General features: G+C 45.4%; 1 protein-coding gene across 1 annotated transcript in view; it reads left to right on the forward strand.

The window, feature by feature from the left end:
• The first annotated feature begins 9284 nt into the window (after window positions 1-9284).
• Window positions 9285-25325, forward strand: part of LOC132956694 (serine/arginine repetitive matrix protein 2) — a 49263-nt gene continuing 33222 nt past the window's right edge. The window contains exons 1-5 of the mRNA XM_061030267.1: window positions 9285-9537; window positions 13674-13739; window positions 18421-18604; window positions 20406-20846; window positions 21987-22463. Coding sequence (XP_060886250.1) covers window positions 9370-9537; window positions 13674-13739; window positions 18421-18604; window positions 20406-20846; window positions 21987-22463 — 1336 coding nt within the window. The 5' untranslated portion in view covers window positions 9285-9369. The remainder of the gene's footprint in view (window positions 9538-13673; window positions 13740-18420; window positions 18605-20405; window positions 20847-21986; window positions 22464-25325) is intronic.

The following is a 25325-nucleotide window of genomic DNA, read 5'->3' on the forward strand; positions in this document are numbered from 1 at the left end:
ATTACATGTCAAGGTTGCGAAAATATTAGTTATTGCTGCTTTAAATTGGGTTAAAAAAGTTCTACTGCACATTAGCCTACTGATCTGCCGGTAATCGAAATGCACATAAGCATACTATAAAAGCCTAGTATTTTCTCCAGAGTGCTCATAATGGGCCACTGTGTGCGTCTTCTGCTAGTCTATAGTGGTCTGTAATTTGCAGATGGGACGTGATGTCACATAGAAACTCCCAAGCTTCCTCAGTGTCCTCTCCATATTGTCCAGTGGATGAAGAGCTCCCCACTGTGTCATTTACTGTCATTAATGGCGATGGAGACAATTGCTCATTTATCAGGAGAAGTGGTGCAGTGTGTGCGTCTTCAATTGCCTCCTCCATAGCGCCTCAGTCTTATTCACACACTGAAGATCCATTCTCACCCCAGTGATTAGCCAGATGTGAACAAATTTCTCTGCCAGCGAGGAGTGAGCTCTTTCACGACTACAGCTGTCCTTAAATCTTTTTTTTTTTTTTTTTTTTTGGTTTTGTCATGATTATATAACTCCATTTTTCTGTAATTATCGTGGAGAAAAAAAGTGACAAGAAATTCAACCGCAGCCAGAAAATTGCTGAGAAGCAGGGGTGCTTAGAGATGATAATCCGTTATGGAGTTGTGAGCTTCCTAATTGTTCTTTCATGAGATGTCGTTGATTAATGGACTAGTTGACAGACATCCTGTGAATGTTGTCCACATGTGGACTGTCCACAGGGGTGCTGAAGAATCCACTCCAGCCTCCCAGCAGCATTGTGGAGGCTCTTTTCTGAGAGTTGGAGAGCAAGAGAGAGGGAGGGAGGGAGGGGGGGAGCGGAGAAAAGAGAAAGAAACTCTGAGGCTTTCGGGAGTGCTGTTTGTAAAGGCAGAGTGAATGAGAGCGGAGGCCGTGCAGCCAGCCACATGGGCCGTTCTCACTCTGGATAATGGAGGCCTTTCTGTGGTTCTTAACCCCCTTGTCGCATGCTGGGAACGGGCAGCCGTCCGCCCACCGCTCACAACAGACACGCTCACCCGCTGGATAATTGAATTTTACACCCAGAAAAGTCACCCTGAGTCCTGCAGCTACACGTGGCTCTGACAGGAACTCTCCCAGGATCAGAAACTGGCCCAGGGAACGAGTCAGGGTCAGACCATGTGTTTCTGATATGAAGTGGGAAATGATGCCTTCATGAGAATGACACTTGTTAACACGGCTCTGTGGACGGCAATATCAGCAATCGATCCACCAGTTTGATCAAGTTTACGTCGACTTTTATGTTACCCAGAGGATGAATCGCCCTCCTAATTTCTTATGCACCAACTTCACCAAATTCAACCTTCCCAACAGAGCACATGTCACTCCGCTGTTCATCTCCTCACTCCACTCTGGCTCCAAGTTACTGCTCGCATCAAATTTAGAACTCTGCTGCTCGCTTACAAAACAGCGACAAAAACGTCTCCTCCTTACTTTTCCTCCAGGTTTACACTCCCTCCCCCCGCCCACTACGCTCTGCCAATGAAAGGCGTCTGATCCAACCTTCACAACAGGGTCCTAAGTCTCTGACTAGACTCTTCTCCTCTGTCGCCCCCCGGTGGTGGAATGAGTCCCTCTGCACCTTTAAGAAAAAGCTAAAGACCCAGCTCTTTCATGAATACCTACTAACTTAATGATGATGGTCTCCATATTATTGATGATGATGATGGTAATGACGATGGTTTTTGTTTGATAACGACGACTTATAAGATGGTTTCTATACTGATTAGAGCTCTCAAGAACTGCCCTCAATGTTGTGCTTTGCCTCTGGTCACTTCCTGTCAGCACCTGTGTGTCCAATCAGACTCAAAGCTGATCGTTTGCTCTTACTGACATTGTTCCCTTTTTTCTAGATCCTTGCTTGTGTTGTTCTTACTCTCTGATGTACGTCGCTTTGGATAAAAGCGTCTGCTAAGTGAATTGTAGAACTTGATTTTGATACAGGTTGTCGTGGAAACTGAAGATGGATGTATCTTAAAGTTTGCTGACATGATTTACATTTTGCAGCAGTTGAAATGTGTCGACCAGAAGAGATATGGAAACATGCGTCATCTAACATGTAATTACAGAGCAAGAAGAGGCATCCCACCTTTGAACCTTTAAGTTTGAAGACTTGAAATTCACCTGAAATTCAAAGTTAGAACAAGTATTTCAGTTGAGACCTTTTTCTTTTTGCCGTGGACATTTGTTATAATTTCATGCTTTACAAATCAAAATTGACTGATTGAGGACATTCACATCAGGTGGACTGCATGTCAACAGCATGTCATTTAGCATTTCTGTAAGGACTCAAAAAGCCTTCATTCAGACCTGTTGTGAAAACATTTGCTAAATCGACTTCCTCCCAGTTAATCTGTTGCGTTACATTTGTGTTAAGACGAGACGATGACCCCACTTTTTAATCATTCTCTTCTCTTCTACGGGCATCTTCTGCTTTGTGGAGGAAGTTAATTAAATAAGAAAAATCAATAATGATCAATCAAATATCAATAATAGGCTTTGAAATGCACCAACAGGACTTATGGACATGCATTCATTGGGAGACGTCCGAGTTGGGCTTGCACACAGGGACGCCCAAGAGCTGAAGGGTGTTCCATGCCTTGTTTAGGAGCGCCATGGCGGTACTTAGGAAGTGACCTGGCACTTCTTTAGCAACCAGACCAACTTCCATACTTTGGTCCGTACCGGTTCCCTACAGACCGAGACTCTGCTGCCCCAAATTGTGTGTCTCCCTCAGGAATTGTCAAATGTAATATAAGCTGCGTGCAGCTGTTTTAACACCTTTACAGGATGTGCTGGAGAGGCGCAGTGTTTCCTACACATGTGGTTAAGATGGAGATTAGATACAGTTTAAGGGGAAGAGGTCCCTAACTGGGGGGGGGGGGGGGGGGGGGGGGGGGGGCTGACATGTTGAGGATGTGACGGTTAGAGGGGGTGTATTGATGAAGTAAAGAGAGAGAGTGATCCAGAACCCCTCCCTCCCCCCCTTCAGGCTGATGATCTTGTCGGCAGGGGGATCTGGGTCACCGCCCTCACCAGCTCCATGACCAAACACAAAAGGTGTTTCCTCCCTGCAGCCGTGGTCACTTTCACCTGTCAGTCAGACTTTCTCTGCGTCAGCCGGGGCTCTGTGAAGGGCGACTGCAGGTGAGCGCTTGAATGTTGCTATCGTCTCCTGCTAAAGGGCCTTCACAACCCGGCATTTAATGTAGCTGGTCTCTGACACTTCCAGGCCCGAGGGCAAAATTTACACCATGGACTGAGTGTCTTTTGGTGGCTGTCTGTCTCAGTCATCAGTTCATACTTCATCTGTTTGCCTTCTCAGCTGTCCTCAGGTCAGTGTTTACTCAGCCGTCATGTCACACTGTACGTTCTGTAGGTGGAGGAACACACAGCTCTAATGAGGACTCTGTGATTGATCCACATTCACGCTGCTCGTCACACAATAACAGATGCAAACAAACGCAGAGTCACTGTCACTCTGCAGAAACTCATCACTATCAGATCTGTACGACGTCATTTCCTAAAAGTGCAAGAGCGCTTCTTCACCTACTGCGTCAGTGCCACACTGTTTTTCACACATGAAAAGTAAAAACACTTTACATAATATAATTTAAGAGAGGATTAAGATAAATGTCTACTGTTCTCTTTACTCACAGCCATGGCATCCTTTAGTATAAAACTAAATCCCAGCCTCAACCTCATTTAAGGTAGAAACCTCGAGCAGAAGTTGATAGCCTTACTTTTGTTTTCTTTCCGCCCTTCTTCTACAGTTTTGTATTTTGTGGGTCAAAGCCCAGCACAGGAACTTTGGAGCATTTGCAGAACGCCTTGGCCCGTCTAAGTCTGGTTGGGGTGTACCCATAAAATAAGTAAATCCACCCCCTACCTACTGCATTAGCTGATGTGTAAATCCAACCTTGAGAAATTTGAAGTGCAATTTCAGTCAGATTAACATGTTAACTTGTTTTTAAAAGTCTTGTTTCAGTCAGATGAACACAATAAATCAACTTTTTTTTATAAAACATGTAAATGTATTAACTGCAGTTTGAAAGAAATCTGCATCTTTTTTTTTTTTTTTTTTTATGCTGCAGTGAGTATTTCTTCTACACCTATGACATGTTCAACAGGTGGCCTCTGTGTGGAAAAATGTTGTGCAGCTTACTCTCCATGTGTACATGTATGTGACTCCTGCTGTTCCTCTCTCCGCCAGCAGAGGACGACATTCTTCCGGCAACTCTTCTCCCCATCGGCCCCACTCCTGTCCACCACGCCTCCTTCAGCGACAACCTCCTCTCTCTCTCTGTCCCCGGCGACGGCCCCTCCCATCAAAGCCATAACCTCTCCTAATCCCCCCCCCCCCCACCCCTCGTTTCCATGGAGACGGCTCAGACGAGCAGGTGATGCATTGACAGGGAGCAGATGGTTCCCTGCGGAGGTAAGCACGGCTGAACAATGCTTCCATATTCATCATAAAGTCTCTCTTACTTTCTCTCTGTGTCTCTCTCTCCACTTCAACTGAGTGTACACACATAACTTCAAACGTGAATGGATCATTCTTTCACACACACACACACACACACACACACACACACTCTACACACACAAACACACACACAGAGGTTTGTTCACTCTGTGTTGATTGAAACTGTGAACTTTCTGATTGGTTGGTCAACACTTTAAAGTTTGTGCAGATGTGATGATGTTGTGATAAATTTCAGCTCCTCCATTCAGGAGAAGTTAGTTTTACAGTGGAAGAGAAAAGTTCAGACAAACATTCTGGGTTTCCTCGCCTCGGCGCCCCTTTTCGGCGTGTCTTCTGCAGGTGTTTTCGTGCTTTTTTTTTTTCGCCGCACTAACTCACTCCTCCAAAGAAGCTCCTTCTTTAGCCCCTGTCTCCCCTGGAGATAAAGTACAGACACCCCACTCGGCCTGTCTCTTTCTTTCAGCTAACTCCTGAATAATCCAACAACAATACACGGCTCTGAGGCGGTGTGCAGCGATTCGCCGGAGGCCTGACTTGTTTTGGGGGTGCAGTTTTGGGTGGGTGGGTGGGTGGGTGGGGGGGGGGGGGGTTGCATTATGGAGATCAGCTAATGCATGTAAAACACTGCATCCATTTTTTTTTTCCTACTGGAACAAGTGGAGAAGAAAAAAAGTGTGTGGGACAATAGAGGCTTGGAAACGCTACGCTTAACACACCACACCTGGAGCACACAACGGGGGGTGAGAGAGAGGCAGCCCCCCCCGACCTCCCCCCTTTCTCCCCCCCCCCTGCCTCACCCATCATCACCAGCACCTATCAATACAGGCTGTAAAGAGTTGAGTTGGGAGGGGGGCCAGCCTGTATTCACAGCCCTGACTATGATAAAGACGCACAGTGAGGAGCCATTCAAGAGCCCTGTGCCCATAATGGAGTCACTAATAGGTGCCTATTCAGCAAGAAAAGTGTTTTCTGGAGGAGGAAAAAAAAAGTTTTGGGGGGAAGCAACAATCACTTTGTCTGCAGCCTTGTGTATGTAAAATTTATGCAGCGCTCCACCCCTCCTCCCCCCCGCTCCGACTCTTTTTTGCTGTCTTTTTTTTTCTTTCTTTAAAGAGCGTCACCTCTGAATAGGAGACATGCATAGTTTGGAGTCTTCCTTTCATCCTTACTTGAAAATAAATTGAATGGTCCGTCCTCGAGTGAGTCCAGTCTACAGCACAGGAATAAACACGCTCCTCCTTTTTCTACCTCCCTCTCTTTGCATAAAACTGTTCGACATGTTCACAGGTGGCCAGGTTTCTCTGAAAAAAAGTATCTTCTTGGCGAGATTTTTTACTTTAATTAGTTCGGTACCAATGGGTCTATTGCTAACAGTTATAAGGACACACTGGTGTAAGAGAAGTGCAAACTTTGAAACACAGAGAAAATATTACTCCAAGGAAGTTTAAAGGTTTAAAGTTTAAAGTTGAATTTATCAAGTTTTGTTTTTTTTGTAAAGCTGAACCACAACAATCATAGTTTAGTGGGATTCTGAAGCATTGTGTTGGCAAAGTAGACAAAGATTAAACGAAATGAAGCAGACTTTTATGAGCTTTTCTGCCTTTATTAGAGAGATAAGACAGTGGATAGACTCAGAAATCGTGGAGAGAGAGAGAGAGAGAGAGAGAGAGTGGAGAATGACATGCAGGAAAGGAGCCACAGGTTGGATTCGGGACCTGGGTAGCCCGCTTTTTGAGGACTTTAGCCTCTGAACATGGGATTCCCGCACTAACCACTAGGCTACTGGCGCCCTTGTAAAGAGAAAACTTTAAATTATTGTGCAATTTCCATTCCTCCTTATCTCAAATCCTGAGAAATATCAGAATATTTTGTAACATAATGAACATGAAAACATAGAAAATTCAAATAAATCGCTTTGCAAAAATGTAAATTATAACGTGATTATTATCATGTTTATGTCAGCATTCTTACACACTCACCTTGAGCTATTCTCTTATATAGGCTTGTAGATATTCATTGAAAGCAACATTATGTAGGAATTTAGTTTGGGGCCCTTTTGGTGCCCACTGAAGGTTTCTGCACTGTCGTTTAACAGCGCTGTCATGGCTCCCCCCCCAGATAATGTACATTTATTGACCATCAGAGCGGTGTTGTTAGAAACCAAAGACTCATGTCGACTGATAAGGTACAGTAATATTAAATGACTGGGATTTGTGCAAATATGACTCTGCCAGTAAAGCTGATTCTGATCAGGATCCCTGGCTGAGTTTTGGTTTTGAAGCTGCCATCTTTTTGCCTCTAGCAACTATATTTGGCGCTGACTCCCTGCCAGTCCCCGACTCCCCGGGAGAGTGGACCATCATGGGTGAGTTGACTAATCTTGGAAAGCTGGAACCATATTGAAAAGAGGGCCTGCACTGAGAAATGCTGGGACCATATTGTGCTGCGTGTCAGAGGGCTTAGTTGACAGATTGATGAGATGAGGAAATAACAGAGCTAACCAGGGGGCTAAGAGAAGTGGAGGGAGGGGGGGGGGGGGGATCCCAGCGTGGCATGGTAACCAGGGTTTGGAGTCAGAGCTGGACTCCCCGCCGACCTGCCGGGCAGAGCCGTGCAGGTCAACGCTCTTTGATTCCAGGTCCCGCGGCCAACAAAGGGCAGCACGCGGTGGGCTGGGCTGGGATCCTTAGAAGTCCATGAAAGCTCTTGTAATTGTATTTTTATGTGTTTTGTGAGAGGCTTTGTCAGCTTTTGTGTGCTGATGTATGTGTTTATTTGTGTGAGAGACAGAGAGAATAAATCCAAGAAAGACTTTCTCTCCATATTTTTGTTTAATAGAAGAAAAAAAAACACAAACTCCTCGAGAATTATTACTCTGCCGTCAAATCTCTGTAGAATATAATACAAGGATGTTCTCGCTATCCAAATTTTATCTTCATTTTAAAAAAAAACATTCAAATTTGGGACATGAATACTGACATTTCCACCGTTACTTCCCCTCACACAATGCATTTTCTCTCTGTGTCTTAGCAACCTGTATTGTTGCATCTGGATTACCCCAAAAACTCTGCAGAGCCCCCAGAGAGTCGAAAAGAGAGAGAGAGGGAGAGAGAGAGAGAGAGAGGGGGGGGGAGAGAGAGAGTGATGGAGAGAAAGAGAGAGAGGGAGAGAGAGAGAGAGAGAGAGTGAGAGGGGGAGAGAGAGAGAGTGAGAGAGAGAGAGAGAGAGGGAGAGAGACAGAGAGAGGGAGAGAGAGAGAGAGAGAGAGAGAGAGATGGAGAGATGGAGAGTGAGAGAGAGGGAGAGAGACAGAGAGAGGGAGAGAGAGAGAGAGAAAGAGGGAGAGAGAGAGAGAGGGAGAGAGAGAGAGAGAAAAAAAAGAGAGAGAGAGAGAAAGAGGGAGAGAGAGATGGAGGGAGAGAGAGAAAGAGGGAGAGAGCGAGAGAGAGAGAAAGAGAGAGATGGAGAGTGAGAGGGAGAGAGAGAGGGATAGAGAGAGAGAAAGAGGGAGAGAGAGTGAGAGAAAGAGAGAGAGAGAGGGAGAGAGAGAGAGAGAGAGAAAGAGAGAGGGAGAGAGAGAAAGAGAGAGAGAGAGAGAGACACAGAGTTACATAACAACAGAGTAACAGATTGGGTCTCTTCATGAGTTCCTGCAGTTTTAAATGGTTTCTATCTAAGAATATAAAACCGACATGTTTTGTCTTTTTTGAATACTCTGTGTCCTGTTTGGAGCTGAAAAGCTACCAGGAGAGTTACGGTTCCACTGCAGCGGGGTCCACCACCACCACCACCACAACTTCTCACTTAGCATTTTATCTTCTAACAGTGTTACAGGGACCAGATTATCACCTGAGGACAGTTTGTGTATAGAGTTATGAACATGTACCACAGGATCTGTACATTTCTCCAACTTTCACATTTCTCTGCACCTTTAAGCTGCACATTAGCTAAGGGGGGGTTTTGCTTCTTTCTCGTGTGTGTCTCTGCTGTATGTGTTTGGTCCGGTCACCATGGAAAACACTCACCGCTCCCCTCTTGTCTTTTTGTTAATATTTCACCATGAGCGTGTCCACTGGGTCTTTCCTGCAAATACAAATCTGAAGATGAAGAACCTCAAACTCAAGTCACACTCTACATAATGAGCTTTGATTGGAGATACAGATAGAGGCCTGTTCAGAGCTCACACACACACACACACACACACACACACACACACACACACACACACACACACACACACACACACACACACTCATACATACCCCACTGAGCTCTGATTTGTGGAATTGATAGACTCCATTGTTTCCACAGAGCTTGCCACTATATGCCCTGTAATGTAATTAAGGAAAGGAGATTTATGCTTCTGTGTGGCCGCCCAGAACCTGATCCATGTTGTGTCTGGAGTCGGGCTGAAAGACCCCCTCTCTTCCCAGCTGGTCCTGGTGTCTGTTCTGGCCTTTGTCACGGAGCAAGGCTTCACTTCTTCACTGAAAGTTTATTGTCGGCCCTTTTTTTTTTTTTTTTTTTTTTGTGGAAAGGAACACGGGGTCTGAGTTTATTATGTGCCTCTAAATTGTGCATGAAACATTGTGTGACAAACATTGTTGCTCTGTTTTCTTGAAGAGGAAGGTTGTGCAATGAGAGAGTTTCAGCAGGGTGGTAATCATTAACAGGCATAAGCTATTTGAGGAGTACAAGTTTGCCTCCCACTGAGAAGCATTTCTCAGATCATTTCCCCTTAAATCACTTTTCCTGTCTTGCTTGTTGCTTGAGGACTTGGGATCGTTCACATTTGGACCGAGAGAACAAGTCAAATGTAAGAGTAAAGCTCGTTGGACATGTCTGCGGTTGAGAGACGAGGCGCTCCAGATCTTCACTGGGAAAACAGGCCCTTCACAAATCAGGATTTTAAGCGCCATCGGAGTCTCGTGTCTCGGTCCAGGCTTCCCCTCAGCAGGAGCACCTGGCTGCCGGGCGGCCCCCGCTCCACGCACCACGCGCAGAGGGTGAGTCCGTCCATTGCCCACCCAGCTCTTCCTCCCCTAATCCACAGCTGAGCGGCCTGCTGCTGCTGCCGCCGCCGCCGCCGCCGCCCACAACCCCAATATCCCAAATGAAAGACACGTCAAACGCTGCTGAATGCGCCCCCATGTAGGGAACATGAGAGAGAAGATCCGTAAAAACCCAGAGCATCTGTCCACCTCTCTGACACTAATGAATGTTAAGTAGGTTAGTTGCTGGTGTGCCACTGTCCCACAGGTCATTGTGACGGGTGGTGGCAGCAGGGCTGTGCTTTTGTCAGGGTGCGCCAACCCCCTGTGAGACATCTTAAAATGGCTGCACCGCTCACTCCTGCAGCACCAATAGTTTCCATATTGATCCCCATGTGCTCGCAGATTAAAGCATAAAAGGAGCTCTGTCCTGCCAGCGGGGGGTCCCCACTGACTCCCAGAGCTCATTTCAGGGTCAGAGAGTCCTTGCAGACCCCTGACCCGTACCGCAACGCCAACACACACTGACACCGGTGCAGGCCGGACACAGAACCCTTTTCCAGGGATGAACCCCATTAAACGGGATTGGACGGATGCTCACATTCACGGCTCATTATAGCTGACCCCGGGCTTTCTCTCTCTCAATCTGCGTGCGCTCCTATTCTGTGTCTGACTCCAACCCGGTCCAAAGACATGCTGAGGTGGTCACCCCTCGCTCTTTGTTTGCCATTGATAGCTCGGCCGCGTGCTTGATTGTTTTCTGGATCTGCTCGTCAGTTGTGTGTTGTGCTGCATTGTTGAGTTCCTGTTGCGTGATTTTAAAAAGGCTTGAGCTTTGGAGACTGTGTCGGCCCTTTGTCTCAAAGTCTGTTGGTTTATCGACAAGTCCAGCTGCTGATTTTATATGCCGCACCGCTGACTTCACTGAGATGTACGAGTAAAAAGCGAGATTATAGGTTTAGGTAGTCTGTGTCATTTATTTACTTTTTGGTAAAGAGTCGGTGGCGATCAAAATCCAATCATGAAGAGAGTTAATCTCTCTCACATTAATCAGAAAATGTTTTCTAGTTGAAGGTACAAGCTGCTCCACACTAACTGCCCTTAGAGGGATTAATAAAGTTATTTGATTAGAAATAAGGTGTCATGAAGTAGAGTGTTGGGGATCAGTTTTTTTGTTTTTTCCAGATTTGATGTTGAAGCCAGCGCAAAAAACTAAAAACTAAATTAGAGCAAGTTCTCCAAATTGGACAAGATTTTTTCCTTTTTTGATGGTTGTAGAAGTGAAAAGCTACCAGCATGTTTACCAGTGAGGTGCCGGCTGCAGCAGCTTGTTTTATCTCCACCTATCACTGAGATTTCTATATAAACCTGTTTTATTTTGTCCTCGCTGCTAACCTCCGGGGGGAGGACGCTGCTTTGATCTGACTGGCTCTCTGTACCCTCTGTAAACGTTAATTAAATGCCTATTAATGCATCCTGACTCACAGACGGGGTGTAATCAGGTGAAACAGAATTAATAAAACATCCAGTGTAGTGCTCAGAAGAGAGAGAGGGAGAGGAAGGACAGACAGACAGATGGCGTCAGGAATCACCAAGAGAGACGAGAAAACAGAGCAGGAGAGGGGATAAAGCAAAGAGCAGCCACCACTTTGGTGATTAGCTCTAAATTGGTAATTTGATCCAGCCCGTTCCACCTACTCATTATTGATAAGACTGACCATATTTGACCTTATTTAGCTCGGCTGGTTCAGCCCTAAACAGCAGCACTTCCTGTCTGTGTGAGTCCTGCCAGCCCACACGGCTCTGCGCTCAAACGGTCCGACCGGAAGTACCAATATGTGGAGCTCGTTGAAAAATGGGGGGGGGGGGGGGGGGGTACATCGGGTGGATTCATGTTCAGCGGAAATCCCATCTGCTGGGGATCTCACTAATCTCATCATCGGAATTGAAGAAGGAAAAGAGGAGCAGCAATCACTTTAGACGAACTCTATATACGGGATTACGGGTTGTGATTGTAATGATGGGTCAAACGGCGGCATCATCAATGAAGATTGAAGTTGACTATTTGTCATTTGAAGAACGTCTCGTCAATGCAAGCAGGAGATCTGAGAGCAAACGTTTATTCTTGACCTTTCAAATGGAAAATATAGATAATGTGATAATGCTGGAGTTAGCAAGAACGCCGTAATTTACATCCGCACTCCTCGTGTTGATCAAGACATTTCACTGTGAATTGATGCATTTACAGATTCTCTAATGATTTTAAAGCCTTATAGGAGAATAAAGTCTGAGCAGTTTTCATTTTAAATCTGTGAAGAATTGAAACAGAGCTAAAAGGAATGATCTACTTGATCTACTGCCTAATTTTATCAGGTGAAGCAAGCTGGCTAAAAAAAGCTAATATCAGCTATATAAACTAGGCTAAAATGCTGTCTCCTGCTGACTTCTTCAAACCTGTAATTTGGGTCTGAAGACGTCCACTTCCTTGTAGTTGTGTTTGACAACTGAGGCTGAATTTGTACATTGGTAAGTTTAAAGTCTTTATATGTGATGTTTCACACTTAAATGTAGAAATCAAGTATCTCCTCTGAAAATAACTCTGTGAGTCATGACTGTCTACAATGGGTGTAACACCCGAGTCCCACTGTCTGTGATGTTTTCAGAGTTTTCAGAGTCCTATCTTCACTTTGTTTACATCGCCCGGACGGCCGGCTGACTCCTCCCCTCGTGTATAAAAGTTGTTTAATTGAGGGACTAGAGAAAAGAAGAATAACATACTGTACTCACTGCTTAACTGTGTTTCTAGATCACGCTCATTTCAGGTAAATTTACATGCAGTGTGAATATACGAGCATGATAAAGATCGCTAGCATTAGCATGCTAACACAACAATGCAGCGCGAGTTGTTTTGGTTTCATGCTGGTGCTCAAGGGCGACATCTGCTGGATCAAAAAATCGCATATAAAGCCTTTAAGTTTCTTTTGTTTCAGTGTCTCCACATTCTAGACCAACCCAACACTCAGCTGCTTTAACCTTTAGCGCCCCAGTACGTACTTTATTTTTCATTCAGCACACCAAATATTAAATCGGAAGACTTGGACAGCATCGCTGATTCATTCTGTTTTTAACTCGGCTTGAATTTAAGGTTTATATTTTAAAGATGGAGGGTTGTGAGGTATTTCTTTGTGTAATGTGCATCATCGTACTTAACCTGCTTTGTTAAATACATCAGGTACAGTCAAAATAAAGCAAAAAGAAGTCGATGAGAAGGCCAAACTCTGGCTGCCCTCCAGCCACGTGTAGAAGCACTGAGAGTGAATTTGAGAGTCTGGTGAAAAGCTGGCAGAGCGCTCCACACCAGTGCACTCCAAAAGAAGAAGAAGAGGCACACAAATGTATACACACATCAAGCTCTATTGTGTGAGCCCCTCTTGCCCCCTGTCTCCCACTCCGGTCTGGGGTTACAGCCCATGAATGAGGGGTGAGTCCTGGGAGGATCTGCTCTCTTGCTCCCTGGAGTGGACGGACTCTGGAGCTGACTCGGTGCTTCTGGGAGCTGCCAGGAGCTGCAAAGAGAGATGGATGAGCCGCTCCGCTGACCGCTGGGCACCGGACGGTGAAGTGTCTGCAGTGATTGATGAGTTAACACAGCGCCCCCCCACCCCTGCTCCACAGGTCAAACCGATGCACCCTCACTTAAACCCACCATACTGTCCCGATGAAGCTACATGCTGAAAAGAAAAGGGAAGGAGATAAGGAGCAGACGTTTTGTTAACCGAGCAGATGTTTGAAGGTTGCTGTGTGGGAGAGCCGACTCCATCACTCAGTCTTCTGCTGCAGGAGCTGGAACCCTCTGGAGGGGTCTCACAGCATCTCAATAATCATGATGGAGGGGTTATTAATGCTCCGGTTGGGGGCTTAAACGTCTCACTGTGTGGCTTTATGTTTGTTTTTCCGGGCTTCAGTCATTGTTTCTTTGCTTGTGATCCACAGAGCGGAAGACTGAGCGACTCATCTCTGAAATCCTCGTGTCAATCAATCTCAATCTGCCTCTCATTAATCTGTTTTTCTAACTGTGACAGTGTTCCCTGATTGTGACCAATTATTTCTAAGATGTTCATTCGGCTTCTTTTCTCGTTCTTTTCTTTCAGGGACCCGTTTATGTGTCTTTTGTCAGCAAGGCCGTCTTATGGGATAGAGGATTCTGCCAACAAGTTGTAAGTGAACCTAGAAACTAGAAATATGAAAATTGAGCAAAATGCAAGATGGTTTTCTTACAACTTTCCCAAATGTCTTCAACTTTTTTGTTGTTGAAAGTTTTACTTTACAGGGGTTAGAAGTGGAATTCTGCAAACTCTGCTAACTTGTAGTATTTAATTAATTCTGATGATGATGTCACTTTGATTCAATTCAGTCAAAAGATCTGACATGAAAGTTTCAAGAGCAGTTTTTTCCAAAGCATCAAAATCCAAAACGATTAAATATTTGGACAGTATCCAAAAACAAAACCTTTTAAGACACCATAGATACAGTATGAGATGATACAATACGTTGCACATCCTTGTCCCTGGGACAAGGAAATGTGTGTTGGACTTCAGTGCTGCACACATGGAGCCGCCTTTCCCTTATTTATCTGAAATAAGATCTTCCGGTGGAAAATCTTCCCTCGATCTCTCCCACTTCAGTACATGACGCAATTCACATCTTTACACATGCTCTGCAGGTAATCAGCTGGTACGTCCCTCCTGTTAATGCATTGTTTGTCATGTCATGTTTAAACTCAAGCCCCCCCATTGGTACCGTATCGGGCCCACTGTTATTCTGGGAAAAACTGTATATGCATGGTTTGAAATATCCCCAGAATTGATTTGTTTTATTACAATTTAAAAAAACAGTATTTCATGGAGTTTACTGCTAAAATAGAACTCCAACTTTGCAGTCGAGCTTTTTAAAAATCAAGCAAAATCTTATTATCCTGCCATTCTCCTAACAAGTACAAAGAAACATACACACACTCCTCTTTCTCTCCTCCAACACTCACAAGTCTCCACCTCTCCCCTCTGCTGAAAAGAGTTGGGGAGTGGATGTGCCACAATTAACAGTGGGGTTGCCATGGGGACAGCAGAGTTGTGTGGGCTGGCTTCCTGTCTTGGCCTCCGCTTAAACAAACAAGTAAAGTCGGCAGACAAAGACGCTCGCTGGTCCTTACAGCCTCATTTACATCCTCAACTGCCTTCGGCGAGTTCATCAGGCCTGGCACTACCCTCTGCCATCCTCCATCTTTTCTGCAGATATCTAATAAATCACGAAGGGGCATTGTGATGGTAAAACTGCAGCAACACAACCTTTACAACAAGCGTGTCCCTGTCTAAACAGACACACAGCCCACAAGAGGCTGTTGACCCAGCAGTCTGCTTTTATACCGCCGTCAAAGCTCCTGTACCGTCGCCGGGGGAAACGAGCTGCAATGTGACGGCGCGGGTCAGAATGCACAGGTGCCCAAACACACAGGGAACTTTACCAAAGCGTCATTAGATAACTCACAGAATCACAGATTTTTGTCTTTCATACACAAGCATTCTTCTTTCTTGTCGGCACCTCCAGCCAACATTACCCACAATGCAACCCTGCTGCTGACACTTTTTGTTTGACGTTTATGTGCGTTCTGCTCGTAGCAAGAAAATATACCCTGGAGAATCTTGCAGAAATAGAAAAAAAGGATATGGAGGTCTACACATCGTCTACAACTCCAGATTTTTTCAGTTTCATACTTTTAGTTGCTCGAGGCAACTGACACTGACTCATGTGACATCACCACAACACCGGCATAGACTAGACTACCTTTGCAGTTCCCCATTTAAACCCAGAGTAAATACTTCTTCTATCGCTCGATGTTCCTCCTGTCATCCTGTGCTCTCCTGTCATAGTGTTGCATTGTTTCAGGATGTTGGGGCTTCAGGGGAACAGTCGCAGGCCTTCTGGGTCTGCGTGGGCCAGGAAAGGGTTGTGGGGGGAGGGAGGGGGGGGGGGGGGAGGTCATTGTCTCACCATCGAAAGTAGAAAGTTGCTCTGAATGCTAAGCTGTATCTGAGCCTGGCTTCTGACACGAGCTGATAATCAGATTTACTCCCCTGAATCCGCCGGACTCCACAATGCGCCCCACTGTCGTCGTCCCCCGTTTCGCCATGCAGCATCCCGACCCTTCATCCCCCACAGCAAAGCTAATTACACCCCGCAGAAACACAAATCTCCATGATTTAAAAAGTCACTCTTTTTCAGGGGTTTAACCTTGTTAGGGCCTAAGCCTGGCTTTCTTGTGCAGCAGCTCTGTGAAGAATTCTCTGTTCCTGCAGACGCCGGGACATAGACACACTTCTGTCTTTGCTCGCAGTCGTCCGCCTGTCAGGGGGTTCACTCGGAGGCAGTGTAATTAAGTGTGTGTGTGTGTTTGAAGGAGCACACGCAAGCCTGTCCTCTGCAGGCCATCTGGGACTCTGACTAACTAATAGACTTCCTACATTCATCGAGGCAGCACTTCTTGTACATCTCAATCAGGGAGCTGTTGACCACAAACAGGCCCGTAATGACATTAGGGCAGTTCTGGCTGTGTGAGGACAGCGTGTGGGCTGCATGACGCCAGGAGGTCAGCCTGTTTCCTGGGGGCCTAGGGGGCCCGAGGGAGCCCACACCACGGTTAATGGTGTCTATAGAAAGTACTGTATTACCTACTGTCTCTGATGTGCCTCTGACATGTTGAAGTAACTGCTTTTCTTGTTCAGAAAAGTCATTTTAACAAAGATCAATGCCATACTTGATTCTCTGCAAATATAATGTTGCTTCATTTGTTCATCTTCAGTATTTAAAGATGGAATTTAGACCACAGTAGATATCGGCCCTTTTAGAATTAAGTTGTTTTATGAATGAAACTGATTGCAGTTTTTTGCCAGCTGCAGCTTTAAACGTCTCTTTAATGTCAGATCTCTAACAGTAAACTCATCAGTGTGGCCGTGCGTGATGAGAATCGTCTTTGTCCTGTACTGTGCGTTTGCGTGTGTGCATGCATTAAAAAGAGCTTTCGTGCGGGTTGTCATGACGCACACTTCGTTACACACACTCGTGCCCGGACCTGCTCTGCAGAAAAGGTCACAGGTTTGACGACACCAGCCCCCGAGTCTGAATCCTCACAAAGCCCCCCTCAGCCTTTTGACGGGGGCCTGAGTGACAGGTAATGAGGAGGAGGCCGTAGGGGACGAAGAGGAGCAGAGGAGGAGGAGAGAGGCCTCACTTCTGTAGCTCTTGTTCGGCTTTTTTCTACCTCACTTCTGTAGCTCTTTACATCACAAGAATGCAAATCTTTAAAGCCTCCAGATCTGAGGAAAGGGAATCAGCGGAGATGGTGCAGGGATTTAAAAAGCTGATCCTCCCTGTGTGAGTCACAGACAGTGACCCCACCTTCCTCCCCCATTTTCTCCCCTCTTTTTTTCCATCTGTCTGAAGGTCCCCTGGTTCATCACTGTCTGCATTTTGTGTTTGTTTTTATTGTGTGATAAAAGGCTGAGGAGCAGAACTACAAGTCAAATAAAGCTCTGCGTCTGTGTGCCGTCTATTACATTTGTTTGCTCTTTTGTTTGATCAGTCACCGGCAGCAAAGCTGGACTGGTCTTCACTGCTAAGTCCCTCCACATTTCCAATATTGACCTTTCTTGCTTGCTTTTATGTCCCATGTCAACTACAGTGTACTCTACAGATGTTTATCAGGATCATTCTCTGCCTCCTCTCTTTGAAGGAGGACAGAGGTTGTGAGTTTTAAGAGGAGAAGCAGCTTTGTGTGCTGAGTAAGAGCAAGAGAGATGTGATCTGTTGAGTCAACACAAGGGGGCAGTAGAGGCACCATGCATCATTTGAATTCTCCTCCACAAACAGTGCAGCAGGGTTTCTCATTTTGTTGTGTCATGGGACACAGATGTTTCTCTGAGTGAGTTCATCCTGTGTGTCGATGAGCACACAGGGCTGTTCTCTGTTTGTCAGTAAACAGGTGAAAAGGAAGAGTTTGTAACATGAAAACAACACAGAATCAAATAAAAAGTCTTCTTTTGTTTTGTTTTAAATTAGTTGTGCTAAAAAACAAACAAACAAACACTGGCAAACACCAAAATTATGTCTTGCTTTAAGTTCTATTTGTTAATTTTTTTTTTATCTGGAAAAAAACATTTCCAGTATTGATTAAAAAATGTTGTCTATTATTTTTTAAATAAATATATTATATTGTTTATTATTTTATTATGTTTATTCTAAAACTTTCTTTCTTTGATAGATTTTTCTATTTTTATTTTTTATCAATTTGCCTAATTCACTTTTTTATCAATATTTATAGTTAATCATTCCTAAAATAAAAAAAGAATAACAATAAAACCTGAAAATTTCACAGCTGCAGTTGATTTTATTTTTTTTAATATTTATTTTTGGGCTTTTGTGCCTTTAATGTAGAGATAGGACAGTGGACAGAGATGGAAATCAGGGAGAGAGTGCAGGGATTGACATGCAGGAAAGGAGCCACAGGTCGGATTCGAACCCGGGCCACCCGCGTTGAGGACTACAGCCTCCATACATGGGACGTGCACACCAACCACTGCACCGCCAGCGCCCCTTTATTTTAATTTTTTAATTTGATGATAATCTGATATTCCTGCAAAATAATCTGAATTTTTATTTTCTACTTGTATCATTTTAAAATGTTTGAATAAATGAATTATAAGTTTATATACATAAGCACATTATATTTAACAAGTAGTACATTCATTGTATGTTATTAGTTTAAGTCAAAGTAGAGGTACTTAAGGGATTTGTAAAGTCATTTTTACAGATTTGTTTTTCACTTTTCTCTTTATTGTCTTTCAGGCTCACGATCATCCAGATCATCGTCCTTTGTTTTGTCCTCGCTTCTTGTCGCACATGAAGGCTCGTCCTGAGGATCTCAGACCTCCTCGTTTCCTGAGCTCCAAGTCCAGACAGCAGCCTTCATCTCAGGCGAGGAAGTCGATAGCACACACTCTCACTGCCCTGAAGACACAAACACTAGAGGGTGAGGCTTATCAACAAAACACCTGTCTGCTTTCACACCATCACAGCTCCACCATCACAGCTCCACCAGGAGGAGGCCGCCGGCTCCTTTTGACTTCCTCTGCTCTCCTCATTAACACTTTTTTCTCGCCTTTTCTTCCTCTGCTGGAGCGGTGGAGGCAGAGGCCACCAGGCTCGTCGTTAGCTCTTAATCTCTCTCTGCGGTTGTGTTTGGTTAAGTGCAAATCTCCTCTCTGGCGAGGAAGTCCCCACAGCGCCGCCCTCCTGGTGGTCCTGGTGGAGGGAGTGAAAGAGCCCGAGGCCGGGGGAGACCTGCCGCTCCTTTCAGAGTCTGGCCTCTGATGTGAAGGCATTTTTTTCCCAGCACACACCTCACACCACAGCAGGGCACTGCTTTCACCATGCCCGTGTGTGTGTGTGTGTGTGTGTGTGTGTGTGTGTGTGTGTGTGTGTGTGTGTGTGTGTGTGTGTGTGTGTGTGTGTGTGTGTGTGTGTGTGTGTGTGTGTGTGTGTGTGTGTGTGTGTGTGTGTGTAGCAGAGGAGGGGGGCATTTCTAATACTAATTATTCCACCATATGGTGGCCGGCTCCCTCACAATCGCCCTTAACCCCTCAGTCTGAAGAAACGTGCTGCGCCTGACGCTGTGGCTTTGCGCTCTGACACATGTCATTCATATGCACATCAACACACACACCAGTTCATGTACGCTTGTGTGTGTGTGTGTGTGTGTGTGTGTGTGTGTGTGTGTGTAACAGATGGGTATGGCAGGGCATTGTAAGAGGAGGCAGTGAAGAAATGTGCTCTCCAATGCTTTCTCTTTATTCCCCCCTATGCTGACTCCTCTCGGCTGTAGACCCCCAGGAAACAAGAGCAGATTGTCTGACACCCTCCTACCCCCCCACCCCCTCCACACACACACACACACACACAAAACACACACCCTCTCAGTGGTCAACAAAAAAACAGGAGGAAAGAGAAAGAAAGGGGTGTGCAAAGGCAGAGGGGGAAGAATGGAGGAGAAGAAAGGGAAATGGGCGGCGCTGGATTGAGTTGATGTTTGTGGAGTAGGAATCTTGAAGGGATGAAAGGAAATGTTCAGTAGAGAAAAAAAGAAGTGAGATAATTAAAATGTTAGGTACAGAGAAGGATGGATATAAAACAGACCTGTACCTCACGTATTATCCACATGTGAAAGACTGATTTGATAGACTTTAGTTATCACTGGCCAAACAGTTCCACCCTTCATGTCATATTTTTAAAATTTGTAAGTCTTCATAAAAGTTGCTGGATATTGTGCAAAATGTTTGTCAATCATTAGAAGAGTAGACACACTTTTTGTTTTTGAAAACCATCCAGAGGGAAGAAAAAATAATCCAGATGATCTAGAAAATTTCAAACTCTGGACACCTGTAACTGACCTCTATTCTTCCATCTCCATCAGATATTAAAGATTGTTTTTATACTCGCACCCCTGGCCTCAGGTCTGATTACTTTTCTGAATATTGAGTTTGGAAACAGGCAGCTGCTCCAGCGGGGCGATTTCTCGCTGCCTTTGTTAGCGGGTCAACCCTCCCAGCAGGGGCACCGCTGTGTGGACTGAGCGGAGTGGGAATGAGAATGTCACAAACAGACTGGCAGTTTTAAAAAAAATGACCCACGCCATGTTGACCAATGAAAAACTGCCTTTGAAGCATTCTTTGAACGGTGAAAAGTGGCTTTCATGGGGTCAGTGTTTATAGACTGTTTGGGTAAACTATGGTGTTTATTCAAAAGGAATGCTTTTGCTTTTGTTTTCTTTTAAGGTAACTTCCAACTTCCAGACAGGAGAAGAAATGCTGTGCCGAATCCGGTCGGAGGAAGGCGCTCGGCTGTCGTCGTCCCCTGTCTTCCACTTGTTGCTTCTCCACCATTAGTCAAACTTAGTCCGTCACCTCCCCACCAAAACACCCCTCACCTCGACTCAAACAAGCCCGACACTGTGCAAACATCGCCGCCATCTCCTCATTCTGCTCCAGAGGAAAACAATGACGTTCAGGAGAGGGAGAAATCGCCACCACGACCTGATTCGGTGTCCATCACCGAGCCGGACTTGAACGAGGGGCTCGGACCTCCTGGTACGGATCGATCGCTGTCTCCGACCTCTGTGGTCTCCGACGGGTCCCTCTCAGACTTTAGTCGTCCTCATTCCAGCCTGTTCAGCCGCAGCACCGACCTCGCCAGCGGCAGGAGCAGCGTCCTGTCTGGTAAAACTTCTACAGGGATATTTTGATTTAGCATCAGGAGTCACTCTTCTTCATATCGCCCTCAAGATGAAGAATCATTGCTTTTTTCCCCCAGTAAATTTAAAATGTTTATAAAAAGTGTAAGTCCATATCACAAGTTCCCTGTACTCGATGTAATGTCTTAACATTGCTCGTTAAATTAATTATTTAGAGATATATAACAGAAATTGGAAGATGGCAGAAATTCTCCATGTATCCATGATTTCCCTGTTTGGGATCAAAAATAGTGCATCCATCCATCCATCTGACAAACCACCCAACCATTAAACAATCCATTCATGCATCAATTCATCTCTTTCAATATCTTTACAATTTCACAAAGTGGGATCAAAAAGGGCTTCCGTCTATTCATCCACCAGTCTATCTATCGATCCAACCAACCAACCACCTCTCCCTTCATCCTTCCCCATAGCTCCACAATTTCAAAATTTGGGATAAAACATAGTAGATCCATCCATCCACCAGCCTATCAACACATCTCCATATCTCTGTAATTTCTCAATTTGGCCATCCATCCATTTATGCATCCATCCATCTATCCAACCCCCATCCATCCATCCACCTCCAATCTCTACAATTTCCCATTTTGGATCAAGTCCATCTATCCACCAATCCATCTATCTTGATGTCTATCAATTCACTAATCCATTCATCCATCCATTTTCCCAACCCCTTTATCTTTGAAATCTTGAAATCTCTTTCAATCTTTGATGCTATTTTTTTTCTTGATAAATTACTAATGAAATCAAAATAATGAGATAAAGATTTTAAAGTAAAATGTCATCTTTGACAGATCTATATTTCCATGATAAGACATTGACCGCGACCTGGGCAAGTCCAGTTCTTGAGTCCTGGGCTCATGAAGTCTGACGAGGACTTCTAATTGGCAACCTGTTTTCTTTTTAGATAATAGTAGAGAAACTGATCTTCTCTTTCAGATCAGAGCTTGCATTCTGTAAATAACCAAAAGTAGGACACAGGAATTTACATGGGAAATGTGATTTGACATTTTGGAATTGTTAAACTCGTACGTTAACTTCAGGTGGATAATGTTGTGATCGTTAAAGCTGCCGTCTTGTTTTCCTTTTGTTGTTTTTTCAGGAGACATCACAGACCTAGAAGCCAGCGTTTGTTTATCACCACTCCACCCTCGTTCAGCCACGTCGTCACCTTCACCTCCTAACTCTCCAGCGGGATCCAACCCTCGCCAATCAGCCGTGAACACTACAACTACCTCTAAACTCTACGGACCAGAAACTGACTCCTGTAAACCCGTCTCATCTCGCTCAGCTTCAGTAGTCAGCTCCCAAACTTCCAAACCTCCGAGCAGGCGTGAAAGCTTGACAGAGAATCACCGCCAGGCTGCGTCAACAGATCCTGTCCTCAACCCACATTTGGACTCCGATCCTGGCCTTGTTACTTTGGCTTTCCCCTCCGCTACTTGGTCCTCCTGCCCAAGCCCACTCGGGTCGACTCCACCGAGATCAGGCTCAGGACCAAAGCTGACCCCAACTGCCTCCGTGACCCGTCTGGAGTCTCACCGCTGGCCGGTCCTGCCTCCCATCTCCCCTGTCAGAGGTGAGAAACGAGCTCTGGCCACATATGGTCCGTTCACAGCCTCCTCCCCGCACACGTTCTTAGAGGCCCGATTGTCCTCGACATGGCTGGACATCCCGCCGCAGACAAAGAGATGAGGCCAGACGCAGAGAAAACCCAAAGCCGGCTTCCATAGTGAGGCGTTCTGATGCTCCTGCCCCCATCAACACATTATGAAAGCGTCCCTGTCTGCCTGTTTTTTTGCCACCTCCTCCCACCCCATAACATATAACTCAGAAAGCTTTTCTTTCTGCTCTAAATCAGCGATAGAAAGGAGGGCTTTTGATGAAAAGCTGGTACCGTTTGATTCCCCGTTCAAAAGGCGTGAGGCCCCAACAATAGACGCCGGGGTGCCTACCTCGTGTGCCGTGCCTCTCAGCCCGGGCTCCCCGTGCCTACGCTATTATCCGGGCTCTGAGAGGGAGACGTGTAGCCGATGGTCATAAATCCACATTGACCGCCGTTCGCTGACGGCAGAACACTGAGCTCGGCCGCCACAATAGAATACCTCTGCAGCTTTCCTGCGGACGCTAATTTACCATTCCCAATGGGCATAAAGGACGGGGCCAATGACATCTGACTCCTCCGGGAACTTTATGAAAGAAAGCAAACAATGTGGAAATTGTGTAGGGATTTTCTCTTTTTCTATCAGAGACAACTACTGTTCTCCGCGTGGCGCTGTACCGCAGGGAGGCGGGGAGGGATCACGCTGTATCGTAGCACGCTGTTCTCTTCACAGCAGACACAGAGCGAGTGTCACCGGTTCATTTATTTCACTGCAGATGGAGGCCACTCGAGCTCAATGTGGCCTCAATGTGGCAGCATGTAAAGCTTAAAGGATAAGTCTGGTTTATTACAACTCGGGTTTATACTCAAGAGATTTGGATATCTTTTCTTATTGTTAAGAAAACATTGTTGAACACCCTGAAATGAAGTCTGACAGGTGAACACTTGGAAGAGTCCGGCCAGATAAGCTAAATAACTTATTTTTTAAAGGCTTTATATGTGATTTTTCACACTTAAATGTAGAAATCAAGTATATCTGAAAATAACTCTGTGAGTCATGACTGTCTACAATGGGTGTAACACCTGAGTCCCACTGTCTGTGATGTTTTCAGAGTTTTCAGAGTCCTATCTTCACTTTGTTTACATCGCCCGGACGGCCGGCTGACTCCTCCCCTCGTGTATAAAAGTTGTTTAATTGAGGGACAAGAGAAAAGAAGAATAACATACTGTACTCACTGCTTAACTGTGTTTCTAGATCACGCTCATTTCAGGTAAATTTACATGCAGTGTGAAGATACGAGCATAATAAAGATCGCTAGCATTAGCATGCTAACACAACAATGCAGCGCGAGTTGTTTTGGTTTCATGCTGGTGCTCAAGGGCGACATCTGCTGTGATCAAAAAAATCGCATTAAAATCGCTTTAAAAAGTTAAAACACCAAAGATGTCTGATATAATCCTACATCGTAAAACTACAAAAACTACAGGAAGACAACTTCAAACATACAAATCTGTCTTATAACAGCTTTTCGTACACGATCCCGATACTCATAGTGAACTGCATTTTACCTTAATTGTCAGTTTGAATGCACCTACAGTATGCACCACCAAATAGGGAAGATGCAAGCTGAGGCTGCAAGGAGAATGTAACGCTGTCCACAGAGGCAGAACGATGCAATTTCATACAAAAAAGCAGCGCTTATAACCCTTTGTTTTGGACGTACTGTATATGGCAGTCTCCTTATTCCTCTCAGCCCTTTCTGACCCCTAGCATGATTTTTTCAAACCCCTTACAATCCAGAGAGCGACCCTGAGCTGACCTGTTTTGAGCAACATCTCCAGGGTGTAACTGTCCTCCACAATGAAGCCTGGCCTGGCTTGGCCTCGCTCCACTTTGGGCCTTTTTTAGCCCCGTCGCTGTGACCGGGAAAAAACAGAGGGGCTACATGCGCACAAGAGGAGGCGTTGTGTGCCTCTAACGCTGTCATATCAAACCCTCTGACCCCTCACATCTACCCTTAACCTCCCGGAAAAAAAAACCTCGCCCTGACTCAGTGCGGCCCTGCTCTGCCCGAGAGTGACGGCTGAGTTGACGGCAAGCAGTATACGCTTTGAAGTGTCGAGTCAAGTCCCGCCATTGTCTCTGCGAAGGAGAGCGCGGCGCCGCTCAAGTGCACAATAGTGCAGCGGTGTGTGTGCGGGGCGTTGTTCTCGTACTTGACCGTGTGAGGGTGGCTCCATGTGTACATTTCGACTTGTCCGTGTGGGCAGACTCGGAGGAGCTGAGTTTGCCCTTTTTTTCCTTTTTAGAGCCTCTGTATATATTATCCTTTTGTGCGGGGCCAAGCTGTTCTGCATCTCTAATGTGAGAAAAGCCTCCACAAGCCTCTTTCAGGACGACAAAAAAAAAAAACACACCACCCAGTGAAACAGTTTCTCTCACTAATCCTCTGATTTCTTACCCCGGCCGACTGAAACTGTTTTGTTTTGACGGTTAGAGAGGAGATAAGTAATTACTGATTATCTTGACAGTTTTTGCCATTCCTTTGAGTGAGTTATTTTGGTAATTAGGGCTTAAGGGGAGATGTTTTAGCCCTGTGTTTATTGGGACTACTTTCGCCCTGAGGTACGACTGTAACGCCGCCGTAGACCTTCATACCTTCCCTCAGGGGCTTCACCCAAGGAGGTCTTGGTCTAGGAGTGTTAAACCTGGAAGGGACAAGCTTTAACTAACCCAACAACATCCAGCCTAGATTTATAGTCTGATAGCTGCATCAAGAAAACGCCCTCCAGGAGCTGTAGCTCTCGGGCTTCTTTGTTTTTTTGTAAAGAAAAAGT

Source organism: Labrus mixtus, chromosome 22 (genome assembly GCF_963584025.1).
Source record: "Labrus mixtus chromosome 22, fLabMix1.1, whole genome shotgun sequence".
NCBI classification, from domain to species: Eukaryota; Metazoa; Chordata; class Actinopteri; order Labriformes; family Labridae; genus Labrus; species Labrus mixtus.